Source organism: Battus philenor, unplaced genomic scaffold (genome assembly GCF_028537555.1).
Source record: "Battus philenor isolate CCGP_79_NKW_IND1 unplaced genomic scaffold, ilBatPhil1.0.hap1 SCAF_13, whole genome shotgun sequence".
Classification (NCBI taxonomy): Eukaryota; Metazoa; Arthropoda; class Insecta; order Lepidoptera; family Papilionidae; genus Battus; species Battus philenor.
The window spans coordinates 4,013,609-4,032,034 of NW_027181675.1; the positions used below are offsets into that span (position 1 = coordinate 4,013,609).

An 18,426-nucleotide genomic window follows, 5' to 3' on the forward strand; every position below is an offset into this window, starting at 1 on the left:
AGGCCGCTACCAAGCGGTTCCATTGAAAATCTATGGGGGAGGTCTATGACCAGCTGCGGAAATTTTATTTCAAAGAATCAAAAACAAATTATTTTGCCCAAAACAAAGTACCTAATTGGACGAAATAACTAAAGTAATGATCCGTCCGCTATCTCGGTCAGCCGAAACCTTATAATTAAAATGATGATAATAATTAAAGAGAATTATGGTCGTAAAAAGTGTAAATGTAGTTTCTAATAGAAGTGAAAATATGTATTTTATTCATATAAACACTTCTTCATCTTATTTAATGCCTAGATTACATAAGAAAACAACTTTTATAATTCCTAAAACATAGTGAACGCAACCTGTATTATTCATTTTGATAACCAGATATTTTTAAAAGTCTGACACATTTAAAATTTCGCATACATTAAATTTAGCAGAAGTCAAAGAACCAGAGAATATATCTGGAAAAGCATAGATAGAATTAAAATTAAAAAGAAATTTTTTATAGACAAACCGTCTAGCTCAATGTGGACGTTAGCGGAGGTGTGGCCGTCCCACGGGTGGGCTATTAGTCGCACTGCATACGCGCAACCCGGTCTTACAGCGCAACTCTCCGCTACCGAATTAGGATAAGCCGGCACTGCCCACCATCTCGACTCCTATAACAAAGTATAATATTTTATAATAAAAATCATATTATTTTTTTAACTATAAAATTAATTTCCCAATTTGTTGAAAAACGGAAAATTGGAACGGCTCGACTATTTTTACGGGTTTTTTTTCATGTTTTCATTAACGCACGAGGAAAATTATTTTGGAGAGAACAAATGGAAAAAAATGAGAAAGTAAATAGTAAAATAAACACCTTTTTCTAACAAACCACACAGTAAATTGAAAAATCTGTCCTTTTGTGTACCATAGAGCCTTATAATAATATATAAAAAAATGTTTAGTCTTGAAGGTACGATATACTTATACGATATATTCTCAAGTCTAATGGCAGTATGAACTGTATACCGACTGATAAAACCTCGCTTTTCTAGATGTTATTTGTTTGGTTAATAGATCATTAAGTAGTAAAAGTATTAATTTTAACATTTTCATTCTCAAAAATTATCACTTTTAATTAAAAATTTTTGAGAATATTTAATTAAAGTCTTCTAGGTAAAAGTTGGTCACGTGTCACAACCGTCAGTCATGCAAGAACGATTGAGAACATGTCAGGTGTAGATTATTCATGAAACTAACTTATTCACAAACGAGTTTCCAGAGGATGGACAGCATCGTCTTTTTCGTTCTATAATACTTTTTTTTATTAATTCTGATTTATATCGCTAGTTTTTTTTTACAATATTTTTTCCCCTTTTACTAAACGCAGACAGTTGGGAGAGGGTTGCCACTATTTGGTACGGATCTTTCTTCTTCCAGTTGCGAGGCACGACAGAGTTGTATAATTTTTTACAATTTTTCTTACACAATTTTCTCTTATGGGTAAATACAGTTAAAATTTATACAATTTAACAATACAATTTGGACGTTTTACTCAATTATATGTTAGTTGGTACATTATTTTATTTCAAGTCGCTGCCCAAGTGCTACAGACTTTTAAATGCCTTGAGATTTAGGACAATGTGCCGGGCCAACTCATCAAAAGATTCTGCTGTAGATTTTTTCTTGAGAAGATCCAGTAAGTTGAACGGAGGCATATCAAGATTTTCACATAAGATCACGTGGTAACGTCTTCTTGGATTCGAATCGGGAGCAGCTCAGATGCTGCATCTGATTCAAAGTAAGTTAAATCATGAAAAGTCTGTACTGTGGAGTCGTCACATGGGCAAGTCTCATTATCGATTATTTTGAAACGGTGCAGGTATTGCTTGCAGTACCCGTGCCTGCTTAGTAGTTGTGTGAGATGAAAAGATGTCTTGATGAGTTTTTTAAGTGAGTTTATATCGGTGAGTTTCGAAAGGAGTCCTATGGCATCTGCGATCGTCAACCCACGTGTTAAGCGTGGCATATTCCCCATCTTTGGGGGAGGCTTTACCTTGGGCGTCTACAGGCCGAAATGACGACGATGTATTGAAAGTAGAACTTAAAGTTATTTTATCTATAGTCTCCTAAATAAGTTAAATAAAAATACGTTTTGAATGTTTATTTTATTACAATGGCCGCTTACAGTTTCTTTGATCCAGATTTATTAGCAGTAAAGCATTTCATATCAGCTCGTGGTTGCTACTCGAGAACCTTTAAGCCCCAATAGCCATCGGTTGCAAGAACGATGTGCCCATTGCCACTTCAAACGAGCAATTCTTCGAACTACGACGGCGATCTTGATTCTTTTGCAGATAGGTAAAGTTTTATATGCATGTTTTGTATGCAATTGGCCTTTGTGCCTCGTGATTATTGTGCTCTTTTACTAGTAATGATTCGCGAACTCTCATGTGGTTGGGTAAATGTTGCAAAATCTAAAATATTCTGCTGTTATTGCTGAACTGCTGTGAACTTATAACCCATATTTTAGTTTTATATGCATATTTTGTATGCAATTGGCTTTTACACCTCGTCAGTATTGTGCTCTTTTACTAGTAACGCCTCGCAAACACTCTTGTGGTTGGGTAAATGTTGCAAAATCTAAAATATTCTGTTGTTATTGCTGAACTGCTGTGAACTTATAACCCATGTTAAAACATGGGTTATAAGTTCAGTAAACTGTAAGTTGCAACACAGTAAACTGTATCCGTTGGAACCACCCGTATTACTCGGCCGCCAAAGCCATTAATGTAATGACTTTTTTGGAACGTAATCTTTTAACACAAATTTTGAACTATATCATACATCGTCCATGTTGGCACCACGTAGGTTTCATGTTTTTTACATTAATTGATTCTTCTTATTGAATTTCGGGGTTAGCTAATTGATTGAATATTTTCATCGACCTTCCTCCACTCTTACGTAAAACCAAACATTTGTATAAACGGTGAAAGAAAATTTTAAACGCGTAATTTTCTCTCAAAAACCTGTCCTAAATATTATGTTTGACGTGTTATATAATTAAATAACTTAAAATTTGACTGCGGACAACAACAACAGAGGCGAAATGTCATTGAAAACTTTGTAATTAGTTTTACCGTCAATGTAATTAGTTTTAGGATCACGTCGTGAATGTTGAAAGCAAACCGTGCCTTGCAAAGCTTTATTTATTTTATTGTTAATTAATGTTTTACATTGAGCAAAAGAAAACATAACAATATTTTAAATAGATCTGGTTACTAAAGGCCGTCGTAGATAAGCATAGTATTCGGCAAAAGATTTGGCACAACCTAAATGACTTTTGATCCAAACGTTAATTATATTTTTTATGTGTATAGATGAATTAATACGATATGTGGTTATAAAGAATCAATATATCGCCAATTTATAATTATCTTATCAATGGGCAGCGTTCAGGAAAGTACGAAACATCTTGTCTAATATCCCTTTACGGCCTCCCTTACCGAGCGCTCTTTTATTGGATGGGGACTTTAATTTCCATAATTATTTTAAACAGTTTTTTTGTATATTAACATTTTCTTTTTCATAATTGTCACAAAATATTTTATTTTTTCGTCTTACATTCCTCACATTATCCTTCACAGTCACAGCATTTTTTCTCATTAAATTTATGCTTCATTTTCTATCTTTCGCCACATAATCCGCATATATAACAATAACTTGACATTTCACATTTCATTTTTTAATCATTTTACTTGTTCCATTCTCTTAAAAATGTTAATGTTATACAAGCTATTATTATTTTTATCACAGTTAGTTCCTTTCGCCTATATTATTTTGTTATTAGACCTGTTTTATATAGTTTTATTACCTTTTTTACTACTTTTATACAAAATCGTAGAAAAATGTTAGTTTCCATCGTCTTCCATAAACAAAGTCATTTTTGTTTATTAAGTCCAAAGCTAAATAAGCTGCATAAAAGCTCTATATATTCTAGGTAAGTTTCGCCAGTGTTTTACACGAGGAACAGCTCTTAAGTCTGTGTGTAGTAATCGGGTCATGTGTACAAGTCTGTAGCAATCTATGGGATGGATCCAGCTCGAAGCTTTGTCCTCCATATAGAGACGAGCCACAAGGTTTATTGGTAATGGCCACAAGGCTTTAGCGAGTTTAAAAGCTTGGAGCATCTGCGAAAAGTTGCCCGTTTATCGAGTTACAACAATAATTCTCCCGTCTCCTTCCATCGGACAAGACAAGTTTGAAATTCCTTAAATCCGTTAAGCGTTTTGATACTAACATTATTATGCGAACAACTAAGAAATGGAACAGCTAACCGTCTTCGTTGTTTCCAGCTGATTATAACTGAGGAGTCTTCAAGCCAAGAGTGAATTGGTTTCTTCTACACATGTTGCATCGTAGACCTCGTCATCAATTCAGGCGAGACAAGGGTCAAATGCTTTAACTGTTGTCGATAAAAAAAGTACCCGGCATTTGATTTGGCACAACGGAAATATCTTTCATAGTCGAAAGAAAATATATATATATATGTAGAGTAGGTTAAAGGATTGTATTCACGAAAGGGTAATATTTTGAGACGTCCATATTATTGCGGCACCTAATACCTCAAACTTTTGTTTTGAACAAAAGAAACATTTTTATTTTCATATATCTCAAGCGTCGATTATTAAGTGTTCTTTGTTTAATTTTTATTTACGTAATTCATTTTATATTTTAGTTTATTGGACTAAATTTTTTTTTTAATTTTTGGGGCCTCCTTAACGTAATATAAATGATAGTTAATTAATACGGGAAGTGTTTACTTTTTATATTATATGTTAGTTATTGTCTGGAGAGGACTTTCAAAATGTTTATTGTTGCTAAAATTTAAATAACTTTGGACCATTAAACTTAGAATACATAATTAATTGGAGCCTTATTATTACCTAAGTTTCATCATGTTTGTATACATGTTGTTTATATTGTAAGAACTTAGGAAACCTACATAATATAATGCCTTAATATTTGTATACTAAAGCAAGAGAAGAAGGTTGTTCAAATGACCTACAACATACATATATAACATTCAATAATCAGAAAATGGTAAACACAGCGCAGTAAATACTTTTATTCCACTTTTAATACTCTTATAGGCCAACTAACATAGTTTCCACTAGACAACTTATCACTTCGATGGTTATCGAACGAGTGACCGAGCTCCCGACTCAATAGTCAAAACGCTGTATCAACCCCACCACTCTCAATCCTTTAATCGGAAGTTGTCACAAAAAAGTGACGGGGTCGATTAGTGTTGCCATTTAATAAAAATAAAACTACCTTTTATAAAATTATTACACAATTAAATGCTTAATATAAATTTAAGACCTAAATTTATTTCTCACTTTAAATGGTAATCGAATATTTGTACCGAAAGCAAATCTTCAAATGAAATATTACGAAGTTAGTGAAAACTTGGAATTGGAAAACTTTTTAGGGTATCGTCCAATTCGTTATTTGGGCTCAATAAATAGCTTCGTACTGAACTTACCATCGCTCTCGAGTTTACTCGCGTTTAGGAAAAATAAGAATTTTTTTAACAGACAAAAGTTTTTTTCCAAATTTTCCAAAAGAAAAAAATTTCCAAAGCAAAAGTTAAATTATTTTTACTAATTTTGTAGTGAACAAATAAATATGTGAAACAAATAAATAATTTTTTTACGATAATATAAATATTATTAAAGACAAAATAAATGATTATGGCGTGAGCTGTCTAACGCACGAAGTTTAAAGCAAACCTTAAAACATTATTTTCTGATATTTTTCCAGTTTCTGTTCAATTTTCTAAATTTTTTGTCAATATAAATTTACGGTAAAGTCATACCGTGATCAAAGGAAAAAGATTTTAATTTATATTTAATACTATAAAAATTAAGTGTACATCTAAAAATATTGTTTATTTATAGGAAATTGTTTAAATCATTATAATATTTTTTAATGGTTATTTGCTTTTATTGATGTAACTTGCAACTGGATAGCGGTATATTAACTTTAATAGCATATAGCCGGTTACCATGTATGCTGATTAAATCAGTTGATTAAGACACATACAAAAATATGGTTTTGAGTAATTTTATGTATGTTCAATTAATAAATCATAATTCAAAAACTTAAAAAAATGTCGTTAAACATAGACTATGGTATTAACTAGTGAGCTAGCTTTTGCCGTATTCAGCCAGTTTTACTTGTATATGAAATATAAAATTATAATAAAAATATTAACGATTCCATTAGATGTGGTAGTAACAAATGTTTATATCAAAATTCGCCTATTAATGTAATATATCTTTTGGGTCAGTAACTATGGCCTTTCAAACCTAATCGCGAGTATTACTTATAATGTTCACGGTGTACAGGGGAATCCTCGGAGTACTTTCACAGGTTTACGTTCAAGGTGAGTCCCTCGTGTTTCTGTTATTCGGAGGTGGACCAGACCATGGTGCAACTAGTGGCCGACTGTCCCGTATTCGGTGGACTCCTTCGCGACTTCGAACTCCTGTTAGGAAAAAATATTAGGGAGGAGAGCATCGCCGTGATAATGGGCGATGAGTAAATTACAAAAATAAAACATCAAAATATTAGATCGGGTAAGCAAAATTGAAGTCATATACATAATATAGAAAACAAGTAAATTAGAAAAAAGAAAAACTGTTATAATATGTGATAATATAAAACTGTGATAATATCCACAAATGTAGTAATTAATACAGTATAAGTATCATATAAAATTGGGAGAAACCCGCTACCTGTGATACTCGAAAGGTGAGGTGATGAATAAAAGGCGATAAAAACGTAGCAACAAAAAACGAACGAGTGTGAAAGATTATGTGAATTATGTCTGAAGACCGAATGAATGATTGTAATAAGAATAAAAGAAGAAATATAAAATATAAGAAGAACCTGAAAAAAATCAGTTAAAAATTGTAAGTGTCCTGTCCTTAAACAAGATACGGAATACGACGATATATATATTTACATATGTATATATATCACTTCGACGTATTGATATTCAACGGTGTTTGGTAAAGTCTACCTCTATGACGTCACCGAACTCGGAGATTTCGGAATTCGGGAGCTAGTAAATGTTTACATGATTCGCCGTACGCAAGTGTAATGCAGTTAGCTACGCTGATCGAGCTATGATAAACCAAGTTATTTATTTATTATTTCATTACAAGTCTTTCGAAAATAAAACATAGAACCATTTGTACAAAAGGCGGACTTATCGCATTCAGAGATTTCTCACAAAGAATCTTTGGATGTATTGGAAAAGATTCGTAATTTAATAGAGGCGACATGCCTCCGATACGAACAAAGATAAACGTATGTAATGTAGGATGAAAAAGGAACTGGCTCCTGATGTAAAGTAAACTAACGAAAAATATAATTAATAATCAAATACAAAACACAACATTTAATTAAAATGAATAAATTTATAACATACATTCATACATAAAATACTGTTATACATAAGCGACAAAAAAAAATTAATATACATTGACAAATTAAAAAAACTTTTAAAAGTCCAAAGAGATTCGATCTTCTGTTTGACATAGAAAACTAATGATCATATAACTATTGGAGTGTATTTACTGTATTGGATATGATGCTATACTCGCTTGACGAGAAATTATTGCTCCGGGCGATAAGAACCGCTCCAGAATGCGCTACGTGTAGAGACTAGGAGTAAAAACGTTCTAAAGCACCAAATTACCGGCTGTTCTGTATTTGGTACGCTAAGAATGGATAACTAGTTTCATTTGCAGCAAGGGGTCCAAGAAAGGAAAATCGCACCTCTTATGGACAACGAGGAGAGCCGCAGGTCCTTTTTGAGCACAAGGATCAAAGGAAGACCATTAAAAGGAAGACCAGAAAAGACCATTAAAAGGAACAAGTAGGCAAAAACTAAAATGTATAAGAATAGTCATGATAAGTACTTAAATCTGTAATAAATGTAAAGAAAACAGGAAACTAAAACTGAAATTATAAAGATGATAAGAATAAAGGAAAATCAATAAATAAATCAAAATAAAGGAAAACAGAACAAAACATAATATTCTGGTGGGAAGGCGTGGAAAGTGAGGTGATGAATCGATTAAGAAAAAATGAAATGATTTGACATTGAGAAGAAAAAAAGATGATATCAGAGTGAGAAAATATATTTTTTAAAATAGTCCTTGTATATCCAAGACAGGGGTGGTACGAGAGGCCCCCAGAAACGGAAGCCATAAGAAAAATAAAATCAATAACCCCTCCTAGCGTGCGTTGACACTCGCTATTTTGGTAATAACTTGATATTATCTTTCGCAAAAAAGACTTGCGAACAGCCCTTGAACCATTGCTATTATAATCTAACAAAGCAATACCCTAATAAAATAAAATTATTTACAATGAAAAATTACTTACCCCTGGTATGTTGTATTCGTAACACATCGGCGTCATGCAGTCAATAGTTTCTGTGACGCTTCGTACCTCTAATGAATAGTCGGACACTGGCGGACCTATGAGAAGAAATTATAATATTAATGTACTTTAAAAACGTGAACTTTTAACTTCAAACTATTGAAAAATATATCCCCTGCGTAGGTGCCTTTCAAAAAGCCGTCTAGGTGGATTAATGTATTCATCATATAACTTAAATAGCCCTATGCAATGCAGAATTTTGTTTTATACCATGCTCACAACATCTCCATATCAATCAATGTGAGACTCTCGTATTGCCGATATTCCAATACAGGTCTGAATCGTGGTCAATAAGGTCAACAGATCGAAAAATAATTGAGGGTTTTAAAATGTTTGTTTGTGGAAAATGTTATGTATACTATGGACTTTAAGAAGCATAAACAAGTCTATACTCGCCCAACTCAAGATCAAGACCAAGACTCTTTGTGATATGTTAACAAAGAGTCTCAACGAACTAGAGGTTTTAGGGAAAGTAGACGCTAAAAGACTACGCGTAACTTAACTTTTTTTTGTAGCGAGGGTAAAATCTACCGGATATTTAAGATACCCTGCAACTGTGGGAGGACAGCGTTACGTGGGATTTCTACCCACTAAAGCCCCAAGGTGATCGTCCTCTGCGCGATATAGACACCGCGGTATCTCCAGGTCAGGGATCACCACTCCATCTTCCCTCAAGCTTTGCTATTTACGTTAGTCCGTCCTAGAGTATGTATAGTTTACGCTACCCCTGAAACACTCGTGGTGCAAGCATAATGGGCCCGTTATCCGGCGCAGAGTCCCAGAAGCTAGAGGGAGTTTCGGGTTCCCACAATATACATCACACTCCGAAGGACGTGCAGCTAACCTAGCCTATCCTTTCCGTTTATCTAATCAAATCGCCAAGTCAATAACTACATGGTCTATTACTACACATATGATCAATAACCTAAGAAAAACAGAGGAAAGGATGGCATGCCATCAACTTCGGAACGACTTTTCAAGACGGACAATATCTTGAAGTACAATATCGTCAGTGCTATAAAAAACAAAACAAAGTTCTTGCGAAGAAATCCATGGAATTATAAAGATTTGTTAAAATCTTTCAGTTTATATGATTTATGAATTCATTAATTCGGATAATCTTGTTCGAACACATTTGGATCTTGATCGTGAAAACCATTTGCTTCATCAACTTCAATTAATATCAATATCATTCTCATTATTTTTATCCTGTTCAATTATAACTTTATTTGTGATTACTTATCTGTTCTAATTTTATCATTGTTTATCGCACAGGATATAAATTGAACGAATTATAAGTACAGTCTAATTTTATACCGCTTGCATACTTAAATGATAACTGCACTCAACAGTAATCTGACGCGTTAAAAATAATATTCTAGACATTCTAAAATTTTTTATGCAAGGTGTTAATATAATTATAGACAAAAAATACTACGTTGCGGTACCATGGCCATAAGTCATAAGTGTTTGTAATAGACAAATCAATACAAAAACAGACTGAAGCTAAAAAAAAATTAAGAGAAAGTTTGATTGTCTATTCCAGAGTTCCCCAAACTATTTTGTGTCGTAGACCCCTTGCCATGTTTTTCCGTGTTGGGTAGAAGTAAATAAGTAAGTAGGGGGTTACCTGATATTGATTTCCTTTAAATTTCTAACTGTAGTGAAGTTTAGTGTTTAAGACTTAAAGTAAAATCACATGTTAATTTTTACATTTATTAATTGAATTTAAATTAAAACTACTTAAATAAAATTTTGTATCATAAACATCAAATAAACTATAAATATAATAACATGAGCAATAAGGCAATATTTTTAGTGAGAAGGATGAACCTGATGCTTTAATGATAAACTATTAACATTTGGCGTCAATTTTGTAAGAGTTAATCTTAAATCTCCTCGGCTAATGATGTCTAGACAGTCTAGTCTGTTTCTTTTTTTCGTTAGGAGATTGGTAACAGCGTTGAACCCCCTTTCCACCAGGTATGACGATGAAAAGGAAATAAAAAACTTCCTCGCTGTATTCCATAATACGGGATAAGTAATGGGTACGTTGTTTTGCAGTCAGAATTGCTAATATCCGTTTAATCTTAGAACTTAAGGTTCAGTTTAATCCGTTTAAACTGAACCTTAAGTTCTACTTTTGTACTTAGTTCAGTTAGTTCCTCCCTTCCTTGTAATACGACATTCGTTTCTTCTGTCACCATATGGATTAATTATCCACGGTGATAAAACCATAGTCAAAATATCCTCAAACCTAGATTCAAAATCTGAATAGAGGGCATTTAAATGTTGAACGTAAGTTGAAACGTCGTCTTCCTGGCAGCTTGTCTGTGACAAATTGGGGAACTGAGAAAATTCGCCCCGTCCAATATTTTGCTTCATTAGTTTAACTCTGGCATGAAACGCGGATAAGATGGATTTTGTTTTAATCAAATTTGAACTGTCGCCTTGTAATTGCAAATTAACCATATTAAATTTTTTAAACAAATCTGTTAAATGGGCGATGTCTGTTTTCCTCTTCATTATATTTTCTTTTAAAATTTTATCTTTAATATCCAGAAATTCTAAAATAGTCACAAAAAGTGCAAAAAATCTTGTCAAACATAAGCCTTTCGACAGCCAGCGGGAAGTGTGAAGGAGTAATTGATGAAAGTGTTCATCATTTTCTTCACACGACTGCGCAAATAACAGCGTATTCAACGCGTTTCTTCGGATTCGGTTTACTGCATCAATGACTAAATGAAGTGATTCATGCAATCTAACACTCAAATTTTTAGCAACTAAATGTTGTCAATGGATGGCGCAATGTATTGCTAACACCCCCTGACACATTTTGTTTTAAATAGCTTAGAAATCCACGATAACGTCCAACCATGGCAGGTGCTCCATCTGTCGCTACTGATATTATATTTGATAAAGGAATTGCTTCTTCAATGAAGTAATCCTTCAAAACGTGAAATATTGATTCACTCTTAGTGTCGGTTATCAAAGATCTTGCGTAGAGCAGTTCATCGTAGATTTCTTGATTAATAATAAAACGAACATATGCCAATAATAATGCTGCATTATCAGGTAAAGTTGACTCGTCCAGTTAATTTTTAGGCTCCAACGGCCATCGGTCGCACAAGCGAAATACATAAAGAATTGCCGCTGCTCAAAAACAAGTTTCCAGTGTATTAGCAGCACCTTCCTTTGTGTACCATAATACCACATTATTATTGTCAACAGTGGGTGTTTATAGTCTGAAACGACAAACATACATATGTAACGGACATATCCCAGTGGATTGAAAAGTTAAAGTGTGCAGGTCACGTAGCGTGTAGACCTGACAACTTAATTTTATTATTGATGGCTGTCAGGGGATGAGGAGCATAATGGTTTTGGAGTGGAGACCATGGTGCAAGCATGGATATCTTTTCTTTAAATTAGTACTAAGATTAGCAATAGTAATAACGTCATCTGTTTTAAGGCGATGTAGTTGAATACCGTAAGCAACGAGACAGACTATTTAAATTTTTAAGATAGCGAGAGCAAAGTAAATACTGTACATAACTATGGTTTGTATGTAATATTTTAAATAGTTCATAAAAAGTATGTTATAAACCAACGCATTCCTCATTATTGCCAACGATTTCCTGTTGATTTGAAATATATTTCAGTATCCTTTTGATAATCACGTTCTGCTAGCAGTGATAATAAATAACTGCATCGAATCGTCTTTATACAAACAGGACACAGTGTGTTCATAAATAAATATTTTGTTCCCCGTCTAGAAAAAGGCAGTTTCTTTAGCAATGCGATATATAACGACTTTGATTGTTTAATGTTACAGATATAAAATGATTGGTCTCAGTTACATTACATATTAATAAATTTATTCGGGTTTTCAACTAAGGATCATTTAGATCAGTATTTTTTCAACGTTTTATGAGCCACCTTAGCCTCTTACATCATAAAAATAGTAAATTAAATATTCTATGACAAACAAGTTTCCAGAGGATGGGCAGCAGCGTCTTTTGCGTTCTATAATACTTTTTTTTATTAATTCTAATTTTTATCGCTAGTGTTTTTTTTTACCATATTTTTTCCCCCTTTTACCAAATGCAGACAGTTGGGAGAAGACGGAGACGTATCTTTCTTCTCCCAACTGTGTGGCACGACAGCGTTTTATAATATTTTACAATTTTTCTTACAGAATTTTCTCTTGTGGGTAAATAAAGCTAAAATTTATACATATTGACACTTTCAAAGTTTTACTCGATTATATATTAGTTGGTACATTATTTTATTTCAAGTCGCTGCCCAAGCGCTACAGACCGTTAAATACCTTGAGATTTAGGACAACGTTTAATGTTATCTCGCGTTAAATGAAAATGAAAATGTGTTGCTAGCCGGAAAAAGTAAAACCGGTGCGATTAATTCGACAATATTTTTCTTTCATTTCATCGTTAAGACAAAAAACGAACCAACAATGACGAAGGCAAATAAATAAAAACACTTTTCTTGACACCTAAAAACAGATCGAATTAAAACGGTCACTTGTTGTTAACCATTAGACGTCAATTAAAAACAAAAAAACCTATGGGAGGTTATCTTTGGTTAATCGCATTATAACTAGTTGGGTTGACTGGTAGGAACGCCTGTAAGGTATTAAGACGAAATTCCACCATTAAACAAGTTGTAATAAGGGTAAATAAATAATAGTTAAGCGATGCACGAAATAGGAAACATAAGTATTTTAGTAACCTTAGGTTATTATTAAAACAAAGTACAGGTTTATACTCAAGAAGAGTACCACATGACCCAGTGGTGAACCAGACATTGTTGCACGCAATAACGAGCTCTCCCGTATTCGCAAGAGGGAGATTAGAGTGTGAGGTGGAGCTAGTCGAAAGGGTAGAAAGTCACCCCATCGTCTCCCTAATAAATAATAACGAACACTGCCTCAAATTCCTTAAATACTTTAAAAAGGTGTAATTAATAAAAATTAGGATTAAGGTATAGGGACGGAAAAAATAAAAAGTAATGTAAAAAGATAAATAAAATATAAAATAGAAATGAAGATAGGAATTTGAAATTGTAACTAAATGTTATACCATAGTAGCGAAAAAGAAATAGAAAATGTGATAAACAAAAGGAGATACAATAAAGGAATTGTAAAGAACGAAAGAGGGGAACCCAAATAACAAAACCATTGCAAAATAAATTACCTGTCCTAAAACATAACAGGGGGAACGAGTGGGAAAAAATTAAAGAAAATTTTCCTATTGGAAATTATTGGGGAAGTTCTACGACCACCAGTGGACTTATCATAGCTGAAATGATAACGACCACGATGATTATTAAGTCATTAAAAATAGAATGATCACTATGAAGTAGTCTTGATTTTTTTTTCTTAACCAACCAGTAACTTATGACAGTACAATATCTGTTAAGGTGGTTACAGAAAATAAATTAATTTACAACCAATGTAAGCGAGATCTGTTTATAAAACATGCAGGAAATAATTAATGGGATTTAAAAAAAAGGAAACTTGACACATTTGTCTGACATATCTAAGTAGGTCAATCTTGTAAACATGTACTTTGAGTTAGCGCTGTGAAGTCATAAACCAAATACACTAAAACCGTTGCGGTAGTAACGAGAAAATTTATTTGAAAAACTACCACAGACTCGAGAGATTTCAAAGCGAGTTTCAACGATTTCAGAAGTTCTATCTTTGTGGTGTTTTGTGAAAATTAAACTAGGCGTACACCGCTAAAGATAGTCCATTATGACGTTATCAATAACAATGACTAAAACAACTTCTAAAATATGTTTACTTTTACGTAATTTTGTAGTCTTCAACATTATGCGAGTTTTGACACGAATTAGATGATATCATAGTTGTTAATAACACCGACCACAAAAAAACAGTGGTGGAATTTTGGCATAAAAAAATCAAGCACTACAAGATATACTGATATTTCTTGCTTCCTGTTCACCAAACATTTGCTCAGAGATGGCCATTCACCATTATCTTCATTATTTCAGTTGTAGGATATATACTTCTGGACATAGACCTCAAAGAAAAAAATAATTTGTCACGTGATCTGTTATATATATTATATCATAAATATTTCTTTTATTTATATATTTCATTTACTAATAGTTACACAGGCCATACCTAACACAATAAAGAAAGAAAGGGAATAATTATTATAGGGTTTGTTTGAAATTACTCCTGTGGCACAAAGGATTACCACTGCTCACAAACAAGTTTCCAAAATGTGTCGCAACGTCCTCTGCGTTTCATAATATCTCACTGCTATCGCAAATCCGTATACCAAGCCTGGCGATTATGGAATATCTCCCCATAGGTCTCTTTGGGGGAAGCTTTACAGTGAACGTCTATGGCACGATACAACATTATATTATAAGAGTACCAACAATGTGTAATCACACAGTGCAGGTCAATTTCTTGCTTTATATTAAGTACATCTATCTAGAATTTTATCATATTCTATTAACTATGTGAGATACAAAGGCCTCTATTAACTCCTTCAATGAGCACGTAAACAATTTAAGATAGTCGGACACCGTGTTAGACTCGTCGTTCACGGCAACTTTTTGTAGCGATACTAGCACTACTTGCACATGCGCATCGATGGTCGCGAAGCGATCATTGTGGGCTATCGCCCACGATTCAGTATGCGAAGCAAGCATGATACTGTCGGGGTTCTTTGCCCGTCGTAATGTATGCGTTAGCGTCGTTACTGCAGCGCGTTGCAAATGCGACTAACAAGTGTTAGTAGCAACATCATTGTAGTAAAAAGTCACTGCAGGCGAGGGACCTAAACCACAAGCAGCGCACGTTATTCAGGCGAACTGCAATACTCGTAAGCAGGCGCGAGCTTTAGACACCGAAAGCAATGGCAAATAGCACTTTTTTCCAAACTAAAATTAAAATCTTTATTAAAAGCGGATTCATTTCTTTGACGCATTGAGAATGAATACACATTCCTGTTTAAAAGTAGAAATGCGTTTTGACTTGTATACAGAATGTAACGAACACAGAACAAGACTCCAATCAAAAGAACGTTTATTCAAACACATGTTTAAGACAATGTTAGAGGTGACTTTTTATGACTGTAATTTGCTGCACAGATCAAGCTATAAAAGCTGAGTCAAAAGCTATCTCTAATGTTCGATCAGTAAGTAAAATCATTGTATAATTCAATGAGTGGAAAATAAGAAAGAAATTACTGTTCAATTACAACCTTAAACATGACAAATTTTCCTTTAGTTTCCAAGGCTATCTATCTAAATTCATACGTAATCATAAGTTGCGAGAAATTATTGTTAATAAACAAATCATTCAAAAGATGATATGTTTGAAATTATAGATAAATATCTTGACATTTACGTTAAACAAAAATCGATACATGCGATAAAAACACATAACAAGGTACGAAACAAATCTGCCTAGTTGTTAAAAACATTATTTTTAGTAAATTCTATTTTTGATTTGGAGAATAAAGTTTCATTCACAGATCTTCGTTTCGTTTGCCAACAATTTCTAATAGCATTTATTCTGTATATACGTAATTATTTTCTATAACTCGTTAAGAAGTTTTGACTTAATGTTAATGACTATAAATAAACAGCAACAATTTAAAATAACACAATATTTATTTTACTTATCTAGGCGAGTGTAAAGTCAGTACTGCCTAATGCAACGTATAATAAAATGACCCTTATATGAATGTATCAGCAAATTGGTGTTATTTGTTAAAAATATGAGATTATGCCCAACAGTTCGTTTCGTCACCGTCCAACACCGTCCCGTAACATGAACGAAGCCGCAATAAAATATCGACTAGAATGTTTTGCCGCAATTGGTATGCTCTGTGCATGAAATGCGACTATTTTGGTCGAATCACACGGATTTTTAATGGTCATCATCCATACGGGGAAAGATCGATTTCGATCTTTTTAGAGAGTACAGAAGCGCATTCATTTTTTACGTTTTTGAAAAGTTCCTATTACGGTTACGGTATCCTACAGATTCCTACGAGTTAAATAAAGGTGAAAAACATACATCCAGTTAATACTCCTAGCGTGAATGAATAAATAATATTTAGAATTGTTCAACAAGAACGTTCTTGGTCAAATCAAAGTAAAATAAATATGTTTTAAAGAGAACATTCAACAGTTCTGTTTCGTGAAGATGTACAATAAGCAAATGTATTTCGCAATACTCGTAAATTAATTGTTTCGGTGTCTGTGTTATATATGCAGCCGTCTTGTTGAAACCTCATTTATATAATTTTATTATCATCAACAGTATGTAAAATTTACTTATTGTTTTCTCGAAAAATTCATTCACACAAACCAATTTTTTTCAAGGTAAAAGTCTGGTCAATATAGCGCACGACGCAAAGACATGTTCTACATGTAAAGGTTTTAGAACAATTGTTTTTGATATTTCAAAAGCCCAAACGAGGCAAATTTATTTATATACCCACATAAATGAAAATGGGCGCTGACTGAACAAACGTATTTTACAGAAAATAAACAGCGAATTGTTCTTAAACGAATTTAACAAAGTGAATTATCTGCAGATGATAATTTATGGTCCAGCTGCGCCATCTCAGGCTTCAAAGTCAAATTCTTACGGAAAATTCGCCAAAAGATAGTTGCGTAGAGCTCGCTTAGATACGAACGTTGAGGAATTGACGAATTTGGAACTCTTTTAAAACTCAGACTAATTTATGTACTTATCTTTCCCACTTGACTCAAATTTAATAATCGGATCGGAATCTTAATAGAAGGCTTAGAAAGACCGGAAGTATAACATTTAGAGAAATATTACAATTTATTTTGATTTACAATTTTTTTTATATTTTTTGTTCGTACTGAATAAAATTTAACTTAGAGTCATAATTGCCAAACTTTATAACACTTATATCTTAGAAAGAAAGAAAAAAACAAAACTATTAAATAATTAGTGTTTGAAAGGTTTTTAAGTGTTAACGAAGAGATGGAATACGCTGAGAGGGTAAATCCCCCACTGAGTGAACCGATGACACGGTCAAGGCAGGGGAAATCGCTGGCGGGTGGCGTAAAACAGGTCATAGTGGCGATTTTTGGTGGAGACCTATGCCTTAGAATAGGAGACACGATGACGATAAACCCTTGACACTAACCTGCACTTGGTAACCAGGTGACGTTGAGTTGAAGCTCGTGGTCGGCCCCCTCTAGCGGCTGAGGATGGACTTTCACGCCTCTAGGAAGGCCGGCATGTTGCACTGTATGCGACGTTTCTGTCGCCTCGAGATCCTGTACAGGACAATATAGTCATATAAGTCTTAAATGTATCCACGCGAAAAAATATACGTTTTCTTGTGAAAATCATGTAAAACTTGTTTTTTTTTTAAATTGCTCTAAAAAATGATCATTCAATTAATAGAAACTGGCTCACCGTAGCGCTCTGTCATTGTTATCATTTCTTTGGAAAGAAATAAACTGCATTTATTTGATGTTTTGCACAATTTTTATTATACAAACTCGTTATCCTCTGCCCGGGCCTTGAACTTAATTAACGCTCTCTAAACATCTCTAGTTCGAAAACTTTTAATAATCGGTTCTTAGCAGATCTTTTCTTAACAGAATAAATATTTTCATCAAATTTTAAGTCTATTTAACTTATTGTTCCAGAGATATCGTGATGAGTAAGTACATAAGGGAAATCTCTTATTTATTACAGGGTGAATGTATAGCTCACTAGCTGTAAAATTTTATTTAAATGTAATGTTATGTATATTACATCCTATTCATAAATCAATGGTTTTAAAAAATATACATAACGTTATAATAATATAGCGAAAGTGATAACATTTTCAAAATTCGTATTACTATATATTGAAATTAATTATTGTATATCTA

General features: G+C 33.3%; 1 protein-coding gene across 1 annotated transcript in view; it reads right to left on the reverse strand.

Annotated features, from left to right (window-relative positions):
* The window catches only part of LOC137933517 (fibroblast growth factor receptor 3-like), a 163,452-nt gene that overhangs the window by 131,384 nt on the left and 13,642 nt on the right, over positions 1-18,426 (reverse strand). Inside the window, exons 2-4 of the mRNA XM_068777475.1 lie at positions 17,688-17,820; positions 8,440-8,534; positions 503-647 (exon numbers count right to left, since the gene is read on the reverse strand). Coding sequence (XP_068633576.1) covers positions 503-647; positions 8,440-8,534; positions 17,688-17,820 — 373 coding nt within the window. The remainder of the gene's footprint in view (positions 1-502; positions 648-8,439; positions 8,535-17,687; positions 17,821-18,426) is intronic.